Genomic DNA, 19,005 nt, shown 5'->3' with positions numbered 1-19,005 from the left:
TAGTTATAATACACAAGTTTCAGTGATTCATGTGAAATTACATCACTAAGCACGACTATTAATATCATTTTAGTTATATATTAGGACTTTGCAAAGGAAATACTGTTTAAAAACTCCACCTTTTTATGTAATAAATAAATACATGTTGAGCCTACAAATCCCTGGGATTTGAGTTACCCCCCTAGAAAAGGTGATGGCCAAACCCTTCCTCCTCTGCGTTCTGCAAACCAAAGAAATTTTAAACTTCAGTAAAGCTTAGCACATTTGCACATGTCTGTTATGTAATACCATTAGTCTTGTTGTGAGCCAATGGACCACTACACAAATAAATGAGGAAAGTGGGTACATGTAGACTCTCAATCTCCTTGAAACCTTCTCTCACTGCTGCTGCTCTGTGTGTGTGTTTTGGTTTTTGTTTTTTTTGACAGCTCCTTTATTAATCACTAATAGCCACTGGGGCTATCGTAACAGGCTTTCATTTTAGAATTCTCTCTTTTTAATTAGGTGATTTTAATAAACTACAATTCGGAGTGACAATTTCTGGGGTTTGTTTAATTCGTTTTGCAATCTACTCTTTGTTCTTCTCTTAACAACCAGACGTGCCTGGCATGTTGATGAACAGGTTCTCACACAGTCCATATAACCTTTCTCTCCCTATTAAAGGAGAAGGAAAGGTACAATCACTAGGGTGTGCCAAAATGTTAGGCACCCCCAGTGATGGGGGTAGTGCTCCTGTTAACAGAAAACTGCATCGGGCTGGGGTAATCCGCGAGTGAGCCATCCTCTTCCTTCTTCGCTCCACTTGCACAGTAGAGTGAAAAGCTTTTTTTTTTTTCTACTGTGCATGCATGGGCCCCAGGATCGCAAAGAAAGAAGATGGAAGAAAGAGGATCCCCAGAGGTACCCCAGGCCTGTGCAGTCTTTGAAACTTTATTAGACTTTATCTTGTAGGATGCAATCACAGCAGGCAGCATTCCATTTCATCAGCATGTGGTGTGGGATGGAAAATCTTCTGTGTAGTTTACATATCATGTTTTTATATCAGCACCTGTGCAACTACATCCGATTTGTAGCATGCATTCTGTCCATTCAACACCATCCTACAAAATCTCTGGTGTGGTTCAGCTCTAAACAACACTAAATGGGCTAGAAGTTCTATAGTAAAAATAAAACATGAAAACTTGCTTAGCAAAAATTTTGTGAAATGATCAGCTGAAGCTTGAAGGGGTTGGTTGTTCACCTAAGTTAACTTTCAATATGTTATATAATAGCCAGTTCTAAGCAATGTTTTAATTGGTCTTCATTACTTATTTTTTATAGTTTTTAAATTATTTCCCTTCTTCTTCTGACACTTCCAAACTTTCAAATGAGGGTCACTGACCCTAGCAGCTAAAAAACTATCGTTCTGTGAGGCTACAATTTTATTTTTACTTTGTATAGCTTATTTTTCTGTTCAGGTCTTCTCCTATTAAAAAACAAGCCTCTTATTCAAACCACATCCTGGTTACTAAGGTAATTTGAACTCTAGCAACCAGATAGCTGCTGAAACTGCAAGCTGGAGAGCTGCTGAACAAAAGGTGAAATAATTAAAAAAAATTAAAATAAATAAATAAAAAATGAAGACCAATTGCAAATTGTCCCTTTAAAATGGGAACAGGACAGAATATATAATAAGAAATAAATATAAATGAATGTAAGAATAGTCTATTAATGAGGACATGGTTTTGTTTGGCAATGATATTTACATTAGCATAAACATTACCTCATATATTCTTGCTCAGCAATTAGAAGGTCTGCAAAGTGCAACTTGCCGCAGTTTTGATGTGTGGACATCAGTTCTTTAACAGTTACCTCAGTATAACCCCACATTAAACTGCAAAAATAAATAAATAAATAATAGTAATAAATTTGTTAATAGTCAACAAAACAATGGGGATGGCAAATCACAAAATTAGAGGAAACCTGAAATGGTATTACTTTTAAACATTCTAACACTATAATAATTTTGTACTCACAAAAAACTTTAGCAAAAGTTTAAATCTTTAGTGATTTAATCTCATCTTGATTTGGCTATCACAGCCATACAGTATTCTAAGATTAGCACTGTAATTATCTTAATGTGTATGCTTTAAAGGAGAAGAGTCACTTGGGGGTGCCAAAATGTTAGGCACGCCCAAGTGACTTTAATCACTTACCCTGTACCCCGGGCTGGTGCCACTGTTAGGAGGAAACCGCACCATCCCGGGGTACCTGTAGCGGAGCGCTTCCTCCTTCTGTTTGCTCTGCTGGCAAAATCCCTGGGCCGGTGCATACGCGAACACGGAAGAAGGAAGCGCTCACTACAGGTACCCTGGGAAGGTGCGGTTTTCTCCTAACAGGGGCACCAGCCGGGGTACAAGGTAAGCGCTAAAGTCACTTGGGGGTGCCTAACATTTTGACATTTTGTGCCCTTTAAACTACTTGTGTGCTATTTTATAAGCAAGCAGATGGAATGACTGTAACAATAAATGCTTCCCATGGAGTCTAGGTGCACATATCCCAGACCTTCAGCATAGGAATAGAGACCCAGTGAACCCTTAGCCAACAGAGGAGTGGACTCATAAAAACACAGTGATTATTGCCTGCACCACCCTAGACCTCAGGATCAATGCTTAAGGAAGTATGGCCCAAAATGCCTACAAATTGATTTTAATAAATACAATTAAAATAAATATCACTATAGCATAAAATTTATACAAGTCACTAGATACTCTACCCCAATGAGTAAAAGGTAATTCCCTTTGACCCCATAAGATGTCCTTTCTCATACACCCAAAAAGTTTTGCCAAGCTAAGTGGTTTCCCTATAGGAGAGCTCTACCAAGTTGCAGTTTTAGACCACCAGAACGTTTGCCTAAGGGCTGGGCAACACACATGGCCCTAAAGCATGGGCCTAAACTTTCTATGGGGGCTACTGTCTGTGGGGCAATTGAGGGCATGGTCTATGGGGTCAATTGGGGGCACTGTCTATGGGGGGGTACTGTTTATGGGGGCAAATGAGGGACTGTGTATGGGGGGCACTGTATGGGGGTGCTGTCTATTGGGCCATCGTGGGTACTATTTTAACTATTTTAAAAATGGGGTGTGGCAATTGGGCGTGGCCACAAAGGGGGCGTGGTCAAAAAATTTGTGGGGGTCACCACAACATGAAGAAATGTATTAAAGGGTCGCGGCATTAGGAAGGTTGAGAACCACTGGTCTACATTATACTAAATACATTTACAGTAAAATATGACTTAAAATAACATATCAGTTGTCAAAAAAAAATTTGATTATGCTTGTGAAGGAAAACTTAAGAAGAAATCTTACTTTGTCATGGTCATATAATGTCCAGTAGAGAATGAAAACACCGGTTTATCATGTCCTTGAACTAAATCTCTTTCTTCAATATATGGAATATAAGCCATACATGACAAGTGATTGTCATTAGTAAAATATAACTGAAACATTAAAGAAAATCTTGTTTTTTAATCAAAGACTAAGATGTATTAGCATGCTACTCTTTATAACAACAATCACTCCACCCACTTCCTCCACACCATCCTCAAACTCTGCAGTACCTTCAGTCAATTTATCCCCCCTCCCAGAGCATGAACATGTAAACAGATAACAAGTCAGCCAAACCCTTCTCCAATGTTGCACACTATACCAAGCTGATTGGTTAGTGCACTCTAAATAAGTGTAAACACAGTTAGGTCCATAAATATGTGGACAGAGACAACTTTTTTCTAATTTTGGTTCTGTACCTTACTACAATGAATTTTAAATGAAATAACTCAGATGCAGCTGAAGTGCAGACTTTCAGCTTTAATTCAGTGGGGTGAACAAAATGATTTCATAAAAATGTGAGGCCACTAAAGCATTTTTTTAACACAATCCCTTCAAAAGGAATTGGACAAATTAAATAACTGGAAATAAAATATTCATTTCTAATACTTGGTTGAAAACCCTTTGCTGGCAATAACAGCCTAAGTCTTGAAATCATCGATATCACCAGATGCTGGGTTTCCTCCTTTTTAATGCTCTGCCAGGCCTTTACTGCAGCGGCTTTCAGTTGCTGTTTGTTTGTGGGCCTTTCTGTCTGAAGTTTAGTCTTCAACAAGTGCTGTTCAGCAAGCTGGCCCATGAAGGACTCAAAAAGCACACTGTAAGGCATGCCATCTGACAACTGATTGTAATTATACATGTTTAAAGCTTGTGTGCAGCTGCTTTCCCATGGAAACTCATGATGTTTAGCTCTTAAGACAATATTCATTGTGCTACCTTTCTTTCCATAGACAGTTTGGTGACTCTGGAAGTGAAGTAGTAAATGTTCTTGACTGAAGATATGACATTTTTCCACACTACACTTGGCAGGCCCCTATCTGTAAAGGTCCCCATACACGGGCCGACTATAGCTGCCGATATCGGTCCCTTGGACCGATTCGGCAGCTAATCGGCCCGTGTATGGGGAGAGCAGAGCGGCCTGGCCGACCGATATCTGGCCTGAAATTGGCCAGATCTCGATCGGCCAGGTTAGAAAATCTGGTCGGATTGGGGACCGCATCGACTCGTTGATGCGGTCCCCGATCCGACTGCCCCATTGCCGCCCACATAATCACCAGGGCCAAACGATCGGATTATTTATTTTTTTTACCTAAATGCTCCCCGATATCGCCCACCCGTAGGTGGGGATATCGGGGGAAGATCCGCTCGCTTGGCGACATCGCCAAGCAAGCGGATCTGCTCGTGTATGGCCACCTTAAGTTAGTCTGTCCTACAATTTGGAAGCTTAAGGGGGACATTTATTATTGCACAAACGCACCGAGCGTACTTTGAGCAACAATTTTGTACCAAAATTTGTGCGACAAAATCGTGTCACGCCAAGTACGAAAGTTTTGGATTCATTCAAGCTTCGTTATCGTGACTTTCCTTGGGCCAGGTTGGAGCTGCTGAGTGCCATTGATTCCTATGGGAGGCTTCCAAAATGATGCAAAGAAGGATCAAAGTCGGAAAAGGTTTTCCCGCTGTTTACAATCGTTTGGTACGAAAATTTCGGATCACCAATACGATATTATCGTGACTTATACAATTTTTTCATAAGCATTTTTGTGATATTTGCGATCTTCAGAAATTATTATTTTTCCCATTCGGGATTCAAACTCTTGATTTGATGAATGCAGCCCTAAGGGGCACATTTACAAATGCACGAACGCTCCGAGCGTATTTGCTCTGAATTTTTCGGCGCTTGCGCGACTTTGTTGACTCCTGCGCAAATTTTTCATATGCTTGAGTGAAAAAATCGGAAAGGTTTTCCCGCTGTTTACAATCATTCGGTATGGAAATTTCGTGACTTTCAGATCGGCAATATGATATTATCGTGACTAATATGATTTTTCTGAAGCATTTTCGAGATATTTGCGATCTTCAGAAATTTGCCTATCCAATCCGAATTTATCCCATTCTGGATTCGAACTCGTGATTTGATAAATCTCCCCCTAAGTGTTACTTCTTTATGTTTCCACTTCACAATTAGTTTACTTCAACTAACATATAGGGAATTTCTACTAAGAGAGAAATTTTCAATATAAAGCCCTACTAGGATACACAAAGCTGTACAATTTTACAATGCAAAAAAGTACACATAGGGAAGACATTATTAAAAAAAAAGTAATAGCAAATATTATAAATATATATTTTTTTCCTCTTGTGAGCAGGAGTGAGCAGGAGAAATCTAGCAGTTAAAAATTGATTGCAGTGAAGAGACCAGACTCTGTCAGAAGGGAGTACATGTAAACTTTTTGCCCATACAGTGTACAATCTAATTTCTAAGCAAATCTAAGCAAATTTTTACTATTATGAACTGGTTGTGACCTCTGCCTTAATTGACCTTCCATGACTGCCCTGGCACTGGCCTATTGCCTGACACTTGACTTGATCCTATTCTATCTTCCCCAATCTTCGCTTCACAAAGCCCTGGTACCTAGTTTAGGCACTGGCCTCTCTCCACTACCGGCTTCTTTAACCCATGATATCAGTATGGACTACTTGAGGATCACTGTCTACATTGATCCTCCAACAAGCCTGACAATGAGAATGGTTAAGATAAAATAGATATTGACAGGCAATTGTCATTGCCTTCTATAAGAACAGCATAAACACTGATATTGGGGGTGGCAATGTATGTGATCTATGTTTTTGCTAAAGCCACAAAAAAGGTTACTGATTAAACCTAGAGATGTTGGTGTACTGGGCAGCAAATTTGAAAAAAAAAAAATATATATATATAGCTTCAAATATATATATATATTTGCTTTTTGTTAAGCAGCTTTCTAACTTGGAATGGTGGTTTAAATGAGAGTCTGAAATATGAATAGGGAGAGGAACTGAATAGAAAGGTAGGTAATAAAAAGTAACAATAATAATAAAATTGTAAGATTTTAGTTTTAGACTGCCAAGATCACAAACTCCATTTGAATGCTGGAAAGATGTAGAAGAGGAAGGCAGATAATTCAAAAACAATCAAAAAAAGAACACCAATTCCAAAGTTGCAAACCACAAAGGTGAAGCACTCTTTTAAGTACTTTTTTGCAAACTGTAATCTGGTCATTTTTATGACTAACTAGTGGTTTGCATCTTGCAGTGTAGCCTCTGTATTTTCGTTCATAAAGTCTTCTGTGGATAGTAGTCTGACAAAGACACACCTGACTCCTGAAGATCCTTCTGATCTGTTGTACAGGCGTTTTAGGATTTTTATCTACCATAGTGAGGATTCTTCTTTCATCAGCAGTGGAGGTCTTCCTTGGCTTACCAGTCCCTTTGCAATTACAGAGATCCCCAGTGCATTTTCTTCTTAATGATATTCCAGACAGTTGATATTGGTAATCCTAAGGACTGACCTTTTTAATGGTTTTATTCTTAGCCTCATAATAGCTTCCTTGACTTTCGTTGGCAGTTTTTCTCATGTTGAACAATGGCAACTACACACAGACTCCAAATGGTACAAGCAAGCCTAGGTACCTTATCCCTGTACTAATGAACCAAAATAACCCACCTGAGTAATCACAAACACATGTGAAGCTACTTATCCCAAACATTATGGTGCCCTGAAATGAAGGAAATGACTATGTATAAAAAGTGTTGTAATTTCTACATGGTGAAACTGAAATGTATGCAAATAATTTTAAAGGAAAGTTAAAATAATTAGGGCAGTGTTCCCCAACCAGTGGCAAATGGGCAACATTTTGCTTGCCAACTCCTTGGATGTTGCTCCTTGTGGCCTCAAAGCAGGTGCTCACTGTTGAATTTCTGGTAAGGAGGCAAGTTTTGGTTGCATTAAAACCAAGTATAATGCCAAATAGAGCCTTCTGTAGGCTGCCAGTCCACATAGGGGCTACTAAGTTGCCAATAATAGCTTTAATTGGCACCCCAGGAACTTTTTTTTGTGCTTGTGTTGCTCTCAAACACTTTTTCCATTTAAATGTGGCTCAAGGGTATAAAAGGTTGGGGATCCCTGCACTAGGGGGTGCCAAAATGTTAGGATGTAATTGCTTACTTCAAACCCCAGGCCAGTGCTGCTGTTAGGAAAAGTGCACCGGCTGGGTGTATGCAACAAAGCGATCCCCTTCCTTCTTCGGTCTTTGAACATGTGCAGTGGAGTGAAAAGCCAAACTTTAACAAAAAAGCCAGCTTTTCACTCAACTGCGCATTGCACGGACCCCAGGATCTCATCAAAAGAAGAAGGAAGGAAGAGGATCGCTTGCCTGCATTAGTCCCATTAATGGCCAGTGCAGTTTTCTCCTAATAAGAGCACTGGCTAGGGGTTTCAGGTGAGCAATTACAATCACTGGGGGGTGCCTAACATTTTGGCACCCCCCAGTGACTGTAACTTTCCTTCTCCTTTAAAATTATTTGCATACATTACATTAATGTCTGGAATGCGCACTTTAATCACTTCTGAATTGTTTTATTTAAAAATTTCACTGAGGATGAGAGTGGTAAATCAAAGAAAAATGTGTCTTTGTCCCAAACATTATGGAGGGCACTCTAAATGTGTGTACATATATCTGCACTGTGGGTCATTTGTAGGGGTTGAATTGATGGACTTTGTTTTTTTTTTTTACCCAATTAACTATCTGTGTAAGAACATATTTAAATCTTTACCTCAGATGCACACTGGTTCAAATAACCTAAAGTTGTTAGATTTTAGGTTAGAATTCCCAATGTATTATTTGATCTTATAGATGTGTCCCCAAACCCCCCCCCCCCCCCCCACCAGCTTCCCAGCAAAAGCATTGCTTAAAAAAGGAATAAACCTTAAATATCAGCATGATTAGAAATGCCACACTTTATATACTGAACTTACTGTGACAACTTAATGGTTCAACATCTCTATAACTGTAATGATCCACACCTTTGAAAGTGTCACAGGAGCTTACTTTTTTGGAATTTGTTTGGAGTGTCAGTGACCCTGTACATGCTCAGTGTGCTCTGGGCAGCTGTTGAGAAGTTGAGTGTAGTGTTCCTTATAAATCATCAAGCAGAAAATGTGGTTCGTTTGCCAGAAGCTGCTGCTACAGGGATTATTATTAAATAAACTGCATGGGTGTCTGAGAGAACGTGTACATTGTAAGTTGGACCCTAAGCTTTGATAACTGACAGCATTACAGAGCATGTTCTGCGAATCAGAATAAAAAAGACTGTGAGCACAATGAAGGCAAAGATCTCCACTTCTAAAGAGAAATAGGTGGCTTGGGCTTGTACAGAACACCAAAATATAATGTGCAACATTTCTACCTTACTTCTTTGATAAGCTTTAATTCTCCTTTAATAGAAAGTGTGTTAAAGGGATTCTGTCATGATTTTTATGTACTTTTTATTTCCAAATTACACTGTTTACATAGCAAATAATTCACTCTACCATTTAAAATTGTATTCTTGAACCAACAAATCTATTTATTTTTGTTGTAATATTGGTGTGTAGGCAGCCATCTCAGTGCATTGTACCTGAGTCTGAGCTTTCAGATAGAGCCAGCACTAGAACATTAGAACTACTTTTAAGATAACCTATTGTTTTTCCTACTCCTATGTAACTGGGAGTCCCAAGCCATACTTGGATTTCTTACTTTTGAGTGCTATCTACCACTTTTAGCAATACAGGTGTCAGGTAGCTGCTATCTTGCTACCTTCCCATTGTTCTCCTAATCAGCTGCTGGGGGAGAAAGGGAAGGGAGGTGATATTGTTTCAACTTGCATCACAGCAGTAAAGAGTGACTGAAGTTTATTAGAGCACAAGTCACATGGCTGTGGCACTCTGGGAAATGAAGTACATGGCTAGAACCATGTAAAATTTCAAAATTAAACAAAAAAATCTGTTTGCGCTTTTAAAAAATGGATTTCAATGCATGATTCGGCTGGATGAGCTCTATTAACTGATGCATTTTGAAAAAAACTTGCTTTCCCATGACAGTATTCATTTAAGGAACTGAGCCCAAATTACCTGAGTATTGCTAAGTCATTAAAACCTCTTCTTTTTTGTATCAGTTTAGTATTGGCTGAACTTAATCATAATCGTGTTTATTTGATATGTTTATTTAATAACCATAGATTCTTGAGGAATAGATAATCTGGCACTGCACTTTCTAGTTCATCTCTTTATAGATGAATTCCCAAAAGCACAATACTTTCTTTTTAGTGGGTTTTCTCTTTTATTTCAAGGGGTTGCTTGGCCTGTATTCCACTTTTACTGTTACATGGGTTATTCCACTTTTACTAGCATGAGGGATATTTTCTTGAGCAAACAGATTCCAATTACAAACTGCACACACAGACACACTTAACACACTGAAACATTACAACATTACACACATCAAAGAGTTGTTTTGCCCAAAAAAATCTAATTTCATAGTGTGACTATTAAATTAGGTATTATGATAACTGATCAAAACACTCATTTATGAATGATTCAATTTCCAGTTATATATTGAGCATATCTACAGTACATGCATGGCACTACAAAGAAATGACCACAGGAATATTTCTTAACACAACATTCCTGTTACTTACCTTTCCATATCCAAAGCTGCTTATGGCGTTTGTTAAAATTCCCCCGTATTTACAATATTTTATTAGTGGTTTTTCTGCACTTCTAAAACAATGAATGAAAAGAAATTAATGTTTGAAATTTTACTGCACCATTTATTTTTGCTACTTTTTTAAGCTAATCACTAGTAGGAATATCTCAATAAATGTATTTTAATTCTGCAGCATTAAAAATTACATTGTAAAAAACTGTGTATGATGTTATCAGAACAAAATATTTAATGGCAAAAAATTTGGATTTAAATCAGTACAGCACAAAAACAACAGACACCTAAACATTTTACTAATATAGGATAAGTATGTGGATTTGATCCTGGCCATAGAACAAGATCTAACTCTGGAAGCAAGTCTTGAGAGTATGTTTATCCACACTAGGAGCATATTCATCAAAGTACGAGTTTGAATCCCGAAATGGGTAAAATTCGGATTAAATATGATAATTTCCGATGATGGGAAATGTCACGAAAATGCTTACGAAAAAATCGTAATAGTCGTAATGGCGTTCGAAAGTCACAAAATTTTCGTATCCAAAAGATCGTAAATGGCGGGAAAACCTTTCTGACTTTGATCATTCTGTGCATGTTTTTGGAAGCCTCCCATAGGACTCAATGGCACTCTGCAGCTCCAACCTGGCCAAAGGAAAGTCACGATAACAAAGCTTTAATGAATCCGAAACTTTCATACTCGTTGTGACAAATACGATTTTGTCATGCAAATTGTCGCAAAGTATAAAAAAGTTGTGCAAATTAACGAAAAAGTCGCAAAAAATACGCACAGTTCGAAAATTGAAAAACAATTTTTTTGTATTTGGAATCAATTGTACTTTGATAAATGTACCCCTAGGTGTTTTGTAGAGTTGGAAAAGGTGTATGTCCATGTATAGTGACATATGTAGTGGGAGGTACTGTAACAGCAAGGGATACAGCTCATTTGTGCCACTATTTAGCCCCTGTAGAAGTTTGCCCAAATAACAAGCAACAAGCATACAATTATTGGAAGCCAACCTACTGAAAATCAGCACCTACAACTATGTTGTCATAATAATTGCTTGTAAAATAGTGGATTGCTCCTTTTCAAGTTAGTGGGGACTTTTCTTATTAATAATATTGTTCACAGCTGATAGAAACAAGAGCTTAATACTGAAACATGGATTAAGTTGGCCATCAGAGTATTGATGGTGTTATACTGAAGTATGTCCTATGCTATATGTTTGCATAGTCAGAGCAGAGTGAAAATATGCTGGTGGGATTTTATCTTCCAATCTCTATTCTTTGTTTACACTTCCTTCATAAAATAAGGAAAAACGTTTAGAAAGTCAAATCAATCTGTACAATATCATCAGTTTATGCAGCAGCCCTTGCAGTGTTGTACACAAATATAGATGGAATCAGAACATTGCACTATACTACTAAGCAAAATTTTTTGGAACTATAAAGACTTAGAAAAGAGGTTCCATGCTCCTAGTTATTAGTTATCTCTCATCCTGCATTGTGTTGGAGTAGGCCTCCATTTTCGAGTGCAGAGACTTGCAGGTTGCCTTTGGTTAAAAGAATTGCCTTGAAGACACCCTGCTACTTGCCCCCTAACTTGTACATTATTCAGTAGCACAAGTTAGAGAAGGCCAAGAGAAGCAGCCCACATAAGGGCCCTGTCCTTACTGCTTGCCTTAGGGCAGGGCTCTGATGCACTTCCTGACACTGCTTTCTGCACCAGCACTCAGTGCAGAGAGCATCATTCCCCAAGGCACAAGTGCTTACTAAGCGAGCACTAAGGGGCTCTTGTACCCAACAGTGCTACAGCACTTACAACCTGGGAAATAATAATAAACTCTCATGGTTTTTGCTATTTCTTGAGCTAACCAGGAAACTTAAAGCTATTTCATGATTAGTCCTTGCAAGGTAGATAAATAGATTACCAGTATACAACCCCACCCCCATTTCACTCTTTGTTGTGACTGTTTTGTTAGAATCTAATATGCAATTATCTGTGCACTGGGAATTTAATTACCTACCTCACAAGGACCAAAAATAAAGTTGTTTACATTTTACCCTGTTTGTCCTATTTAGCACGAGAAACAACAAAACACACTAATTTTTTTTGTTATTAAAGGGGATGTTCACCTTTGAGTTAACTTTTAGTATGATATAGAGAATAATATTATTTGCAATTGGTCTTCATGTTTTATTATTTGTAGTTTTTTTTGTTATTTCACTTTTTGTTCAGCAGCTCTCCAGTTTGGTGTTTCAGCAGGTATACTGTTGCTAAGGTCCAAATTACCTTAGCAACTAGGGAGTGGTTTGAATGACAGACTGGTATTATGAATAGGAGAGACCAGAATAGAAAAATAAGTTATAAAAAGTAACAATAACTATAAAACTGTAGCTTCACTGAGCAATATTTTTTTGGCTCTTGGGTCAATGACCCCCATTTGAAAGTTGCAAGAAGGCAAGGCAGGTTAGAAGAAGGCAATTCATTAAAAAAAACTATAAAAAAATAAATAATGAAGACCAAATCAAAAGTTGCTTAGAATTAGCCCTGCTAAAACATACTAAAAGTGAACAATAAGGGGTCTATTCACTAAAAGTCAGTATAAAACATGCATTATTTCCTGAGATCTCATCTCTCAAGTCATCAACTCAGTACCAAAAGTTAATTTGATGCTGTATTACCTTCAGTCAGATGACCTGTGAAATATTATCACTGATGTAGCAAGCTAAAACCAGCAAAATATTGCAAATAATGTTAACACACATTTTTATCACTTTAGTTAACTGAAAATAAGCTACTTTTGATGTATAAAAATGGTATAAAATACACTCTTTTGTTCATTGTTCTAATTAAGAAATTCAAAAGTTATTCCAGTGGAAACCAAATCTTCAAATTAAGGAAAGGCCATCTCTAATAATAAAACAGTACCTTGTATTTGATCCTAACAAAGATAGAATTAATTTTTACTGGAGGCAAAAAATTCTATTGGGTTTAACGAAAGCTTAAATGATTTTTTGCAGACTTAAGGTATGGAGGTGCAAATTATAGAAAAATCTGTTATCCGGAAAACTCCAGGTCCTAAGCAGTCTGGATAACAGGTCCCATACCTGTACCTAACTTTTAAAGGACCAGTAACATTTTTGCATTTAAAATCTGTATTTATGGATCGAAACCCTGCAAAAAAAGGATTTCTGTCATTTTTTTTTTTTTTTTTTTTTGCATCTTGTATATTGGCCCATTTTTCATAAATAACACCTCCTGTTTTGTTTATAATTGACGCATATACTTCAGCATGAATCACATACCCTTGAGAAATTAGGTCGATTAATGATGGATTATGAATAAGAATACTTGAAGAGTCCACCTTCCTTAAAGCTTTATGTGGAAAACACTGGATTAATGCTTGCATGTGTGCAGTGCAACGTTCAATGAATTCAATCATCTGCAAAGTAAATAAGAAAAGGAATTTAAATATTGTTTAGGATTAGTGTACTTCCAATACACTAATGAATGGATTTACATAGAACTTTTCACGGCATGTAAGAAAACAGGTAAGTTAATTGTATGTTATAAGCAAGTGGGCAATAGGATATTGAAAATACTGTGTGTCATAAAACTATAATGAGCAACGCTGATTTATTACACCTAAAATTCTGTTTCTTTGAAGAGCAGGTACTCACTGAGCAAATCTTCAGGCAGAATTCTTGATTAAAAAGTAACTTTATTGGAGTACTACCATACGCGTTTTGTTGACTTAGTGGACCTGTCACCCAGACATAAAAAGCTGTATAATAAAAGCCCTTTTCAAATTAAACATGAAACCCAAAATCATTTTTTTATTACCACATCCATACCAATAAAAGCATTTAAAAATCCCAGCTGTCAGTCATATAATGCCTGCCCCGCCTCACCATGTAAGAGGTGGGGCAGACAGTTACTTTTACTTTCAATTCAGAAATTCTTAGATGTTGCTGCACTCCTCTCATTGCCTCTCCCTCCTCACCATGTAATTTTGTAACCAGTGCATGGACATGGGCATAAGGTCCCCCCATACTAGCACAGAAACAAGATTTTGGCAGGATGCAATGCCTGCTTTGATAAGTGTCCACAAAATGGCGCCTGTCTGCTTGCTGCAATTGTGAATTTCAAGGCTGAACAAAATAAGATTAAAATTATTTATATAGTTTAAGTAAAGTTTATTTTGCTTGATAAACACAATAGAAAACAATTTAGAATTATAAAGGTGACAGGTCCCCTATAATCATAGGCAAAGCTGTAATAACAAGCAATAACAAGGTATTTAAAGATGGTCCCACCAATGATGTTAATACAAATAAACAAATATTAAAAAGTAACCCAATAAAAATTTTTCAAGAATTTTTGTCCCAATTTGTTGAACTTGTGAATTGGTGAAAGAGAGAGATGTTATTACAGATAATATAGCTTTGTACCTAAATTCGGTTGGCTTTTATCATCTGCCAAAGATACACAAGCCAGATCGACCACCCCTGGGGAGACCCATAGTGGAAGGTATCTCAAAATTAATAGGCTACCTTCTTCAACCATTAGTATTAAGACTTTTAAGTTATCTTATCACCTTACTCAATGAATTCAAATGGAACGCTACTTTTTTTCTTGGGTTACTTTGGATTTGGCTTCATACATTCCTCATCCTTTAGGTTTGAAAGCCCTCTCTTACCAATCAGACAAATACAGTCTGTATTCTGATTCATTAAAAGAGTTTATATTGGAGGCTACTCAATATTTGTTGACACACAATTTCTTAATTTTTAATGATACTTTTTATTTACAGAAATGTGGTACTCCTATGGGAGCCAAGTTTGCCCCCTCCTTTACAAATCTTTATATGGGGTGGTGAGAGGAGCTATTTATATTCTCAGAAACGAATCCTTCTTGTAATTATATACAATTTTACGGTTGTTACATTGATGGCCTTATTTTTATATGGTCAAGGGATGACAGGAACTTTAAAAAGATACTGACACCAAAAATGAAACCTTTTTTACATCTGTCATAACAATGTCTTTGTATGCTATTTATTTTGATGCTATAAAAGTATTTGTCAAATGCTCTTACATTCCCTATCTAATTCCCCATGTTCCTCTATGAGGGGGCGGCCATGTTTGTGCAGCAGGAGTCTGTTAGCATTAGAAACTATAACCAACAGGCTGAGAAGGGATAGTCAGGTTGGCAAAACAGTCAGGTTTAGGAATTTCAAGTAACAATTACTTATAAAAGCAGCCCTATCAGCAACAAATTATCAACATGACATATAGGTAACTTTTTGTGTAGATTCATATTGTAAAAATTAGTTTTTTCGTGTCAGTATCACTTTGACAATACAAACCAACCTAATCTGAATCATAAACATCCTGCATATATGGTATTCTTAGATATGTCTTTATTTTCAGTTGGAGAAACAATTAATGCATCTATATACAGGTATAGGAAAGACTGTACAGCTAATATGATTTTAAATGCTACCTCCTCACACCCCCATTATCTCATTAAGAATATTCTTACCAGCCAGTTTCTCTGCCTCAGACAATTATCTTCTGACTTTTCTGATTTATTTTATTGAAGTCCTATGAACTATGGGATAGACAACTGAAACTGGGTTATTCGATGGCTGTGTCAGAGTTCGTCTGTGGCCAATGCCCAGCACATGCGCGTTATATTACACGCTCACAAGCACGCTGTCAAGAGCCTGCGCACTAGTTTTTGAGTGCACAATTCAATACAAGCCCGTGTTCGAGCATGCGTACGCACTCATGTGCGGTTTCGGACACATGAGCATCTAACTTAAATGGACGCCAAGGCCTACACTCCAGTGCGAGGTGATCTACTTTGGCTGACACTGTGCGTTCCTGAAAACATCAGATCCTTGGACTTGTGCATCTCCTATTGATATTTCATTTACTTCTTCGTTGTCCTCCTTTTTGCCCAAAACCTCTTTATCTCAAGTTACTTCAGTTACTAAGGCGAAACCGGTCTGTAGTTGGGAATCTGATCAGCTATTGAGCTTCAGCTTTAAACCCAGTGGGTGAGCTGTAGCCTATAGGATAAACCCATGTAAATGGGATTTTTTTATGAGTTTGGAATTAATTCCCAGAATTCCTTTTGTTTGCTTTTGTCTGTATGAGGCAGTCTCCTCAACCCTATTTATTTGCTTTTAAGTCCTCAAAGAATTTGTCCATTGGGAATCCTCCTTCAAATTTGGATTTGTTTATGGTTCAAGGTATTGAGAGGATTACCTTGGGTAGGAGAGGAGGTGATTTAACAAATAACTATTATTTCATGAAACAAAATGGATTTTTACTCTCGCTACTAGATATCCATTTGGCATGAATAGTGAACATGATGTTTCGTTATTTTTGACAATTGTTCTTATCATAATAACCCTAACTGAGTTTTACAAAAACACTTTTTGTAAGAGATTTTTCCAAAAATTTTATGAATTCCTGAATTTCGAAAATGGCAAATTTTTTCATAGTAATATATTGAAAAAATGGCATTTTCGCAGTTTGGAATAATTTACTTTTTACTGTTAATGTTTTGTATTAATAAAGATTTTTGTAAGCTTCAAATTGGAGCACCAATATGGTGGATTGGGTATGCATGTTTTTATGCTTTGTAAAGTTTTCTATGTTTTGTATGGGCTTCAATTATGAGAGTACTAATATGGTACCCTCATATCCATTTCAAATTTAAGCCTTTTTATGATTGGTGGAACAATTAACTTGTATGCTTTGATTAGTGGTACCAACTTTAAATACCTTGTGATTGCTATTACATCTTTGCGTATGATTAAGTGTCTATGAACACAAAAGTCATAAGGCGGTATTCCAATACAGTTACGTTTTAATCAAGAATACTGCCTGAAGATTTGCTCAGGGAGTGCCTGCTCTTAAAAAAAGCGGTGATATCCGCTCCCCTGGTTGAAGGCTTAGAGTGGTGCCCCTGAGCCTCTCTTCCTCTGTGGTGAGTTGTTGGACATATTTTAGAATCTTACATAAAACTCTGGCTAAAAATGGTTTCAAGGTGAAATGATGAGTATGCAGTGTTTTGCTTATGCATTGTTACCTGTGCATTATTCTTCTTTCCAGCTAATAGGGCCCAGAAGTATGGATTCCTACAGTCTTGATCATGAAGCCGCAAATCTCCTCCGGCATCAATAAGCATGCTCAGACTCCACTGGTTCCCAGAAAAGGCAGCAGCATGAACTGGAGTGCTCCAATCATAACATCGACTTCAAGAAGCAGCATAATAATGTAATTTAGTGTTTATTTAGAAAGGGTGGTAGCTAAACAAAAGTTAAATTCAATGATGATACTAAGTAAACAGTAAAAAAGCATACAACAGATATTGTAGATAAAGTTACTAATGAAATATTACCGCATGTCAGTAACTCCCTGGTTTTGATCCAGGGACCTGGTGTTTACTGGCCACTGTTCCTCTAGGTTAAGCCACAGTCTAGGATTGGCTTATATTATTGGCTTTTTCTCCTGTCTGTATTCTCTTGCCCACACCCATGATCCAGCAGCCCAGTAAGCCTGCCACCTTCAACAGCCTGGTTTGGATCCTGCAATGAAAGTTTGTTCTTACCCTGACTTTCTTTTTCTGTTTCTGACTTATCTTCTTTCTCTGGTTCTAACCCTGGTTTGCCCCTTGGCCAGTTTTGACCCTTTCTCTGGTTTGACCCTAAGCCTGTTACATCTGCCTGCTCTGACCTTTGGCCTGTTTCAATAATTTCTGTTTGATTGCTTGAACTTGAACTATAGTGCAGACTTAAATCTTATCCCTAAACCTTGCTTTGTTGCAAGTGGTTATTCTGCAGGTGGATCCTTATAGTGCCAAATATTATTGGGTTATCAATAGGAGAAAGTTGGTTTGTGCCTGGACCAGGGTAAGCCAGGGCAATGCAGTTAGTGGGCTATGGAACCAATCTATCAGCCAGTTAAAGCCAGGGGCACAGTAAAATAATTTCCAGTTTGGGCTGTGCACATGCCATCTCTGAGGCTGAATGGCACTCTGGGCTGGGGTTATGTTAATCCAGACAGGCTCAATTAGGCATTACGAAGATGGTGCAACAGGCTGTCTAGGCAGAGAAAGTACTGAACATGCTCCTATATCAGCGTTTCTGACGTCTGCCCAGCCCAATGCACACTTAGCTTTAATGTATACTGGCAACTTACTGCATCAAATTTTGACAGTGCTGTTGGATTTTTCTACACAGCACACCACACCTGTCCTGCACCATCACTAAAGTCCATGAACTGTGGCATTTGGCCCACCAAGTTCTTTTCTTTATTTGAATCTTAAAGGGGTAGACCACCTTTCTAAGTTATAGAATGTGAATTTCTTAGCAAAGTTTATTATTTTGCAATTTTTTTTTAAATTATTTTCCTTCTGACTCTTTCCAGCTTTGAAGGAAAAGTAAAAAATCTATTCTACCCTGCCCCAATAATTGCCCTCTCCTGCAAACCATTAATTATTTTGAATGCTTTATTAGAAAATATCTGTTAAAACTTAGCTTCCGTTCATTTGAAAATAGGTGATACGGCGATGCAGGGGAAGCATCCACTATGCAACGATCAATTGATCGATCCTAGCCTTGCTTCTGTATAGGAAGGCATCAGGCTAGGCTCGATCAATTGATCACCGCATAGTGGATGCTTCCCCTGCATCGCCGTATCGCCTTTTTCCAAATGACCGGAAGCCAAGTTTTAACAGGTATTTTCGAATAAAGCATTCAAATTAATAAATGGTTTGCAGGATAGGACAATTATTGGGGCAGTTGCAATTTGTCTCAGAATAGCTCTCTCTAACAGCCCCATTAAGTAAATGATACTGGGCTGTAGAAATGTACTGTAACTTA

At 37.7% G+C, this 19,005-nt stretch overlaps 1 protein-coding gene across 1 annotated transcript in view; it reads right to left on the bottom strand.

The window, feature by feature from the left end:
* The window catches only part of tex14 (testis expressed 14, intercellular bridge forming factor), a 74,101-nt gene that overhangs the window by 47,161 nt on the left and 7,935 nt on the right, over nucleotides 1-19,005 (bottom strand). The window contains exons 4-8 of the mRNA XM_031896963.1: nucleotides 17,211-17,376; nucleotides 13,412-13,548; nucleotides 10,083-10,164; nucleotides 3,348-3,478; nucleotides 1,763-1,873 (exon numbers count right to left, since the gene is read on the bottom strand). Coding sequence (XP_031752823.1) covers nucleotides 1,763-1,873; nucleotides 3,348-3,478; nucleotides 10,083-10,164; nucleotides 13,412-13,548; nucleotides 17,211-17,376 — 627 coding nt within the window. The remainder of the gene's footprint in view (nucleotides 1-1,762; nucleotides 1,874-3,347; nucleotides 3,479-10,082; nucleotides 10,165-13,411; nucleotides 13,549-17,210; nucleotides 17,377-19,005) is intronic.

This window comes from Xenopus tropicalis, chromosome 2 (genome assembly GCF_000004195.4).
Source record: "Xenopus tropicalis strain Nigerian chromosome 2, UCB_Xtro_10.0, whole genome shotgun sequence".
In the NCBI taxonomy this organism is placed as follows: Eukaryota; Metazoa; Chordata; class Amphibia; order Anura; family Pipidae; genus Xenopus; species Xenopus tropicalis.
This window is presented reverse-complemented; position numbering and strand designations above follow the sequence as displayed.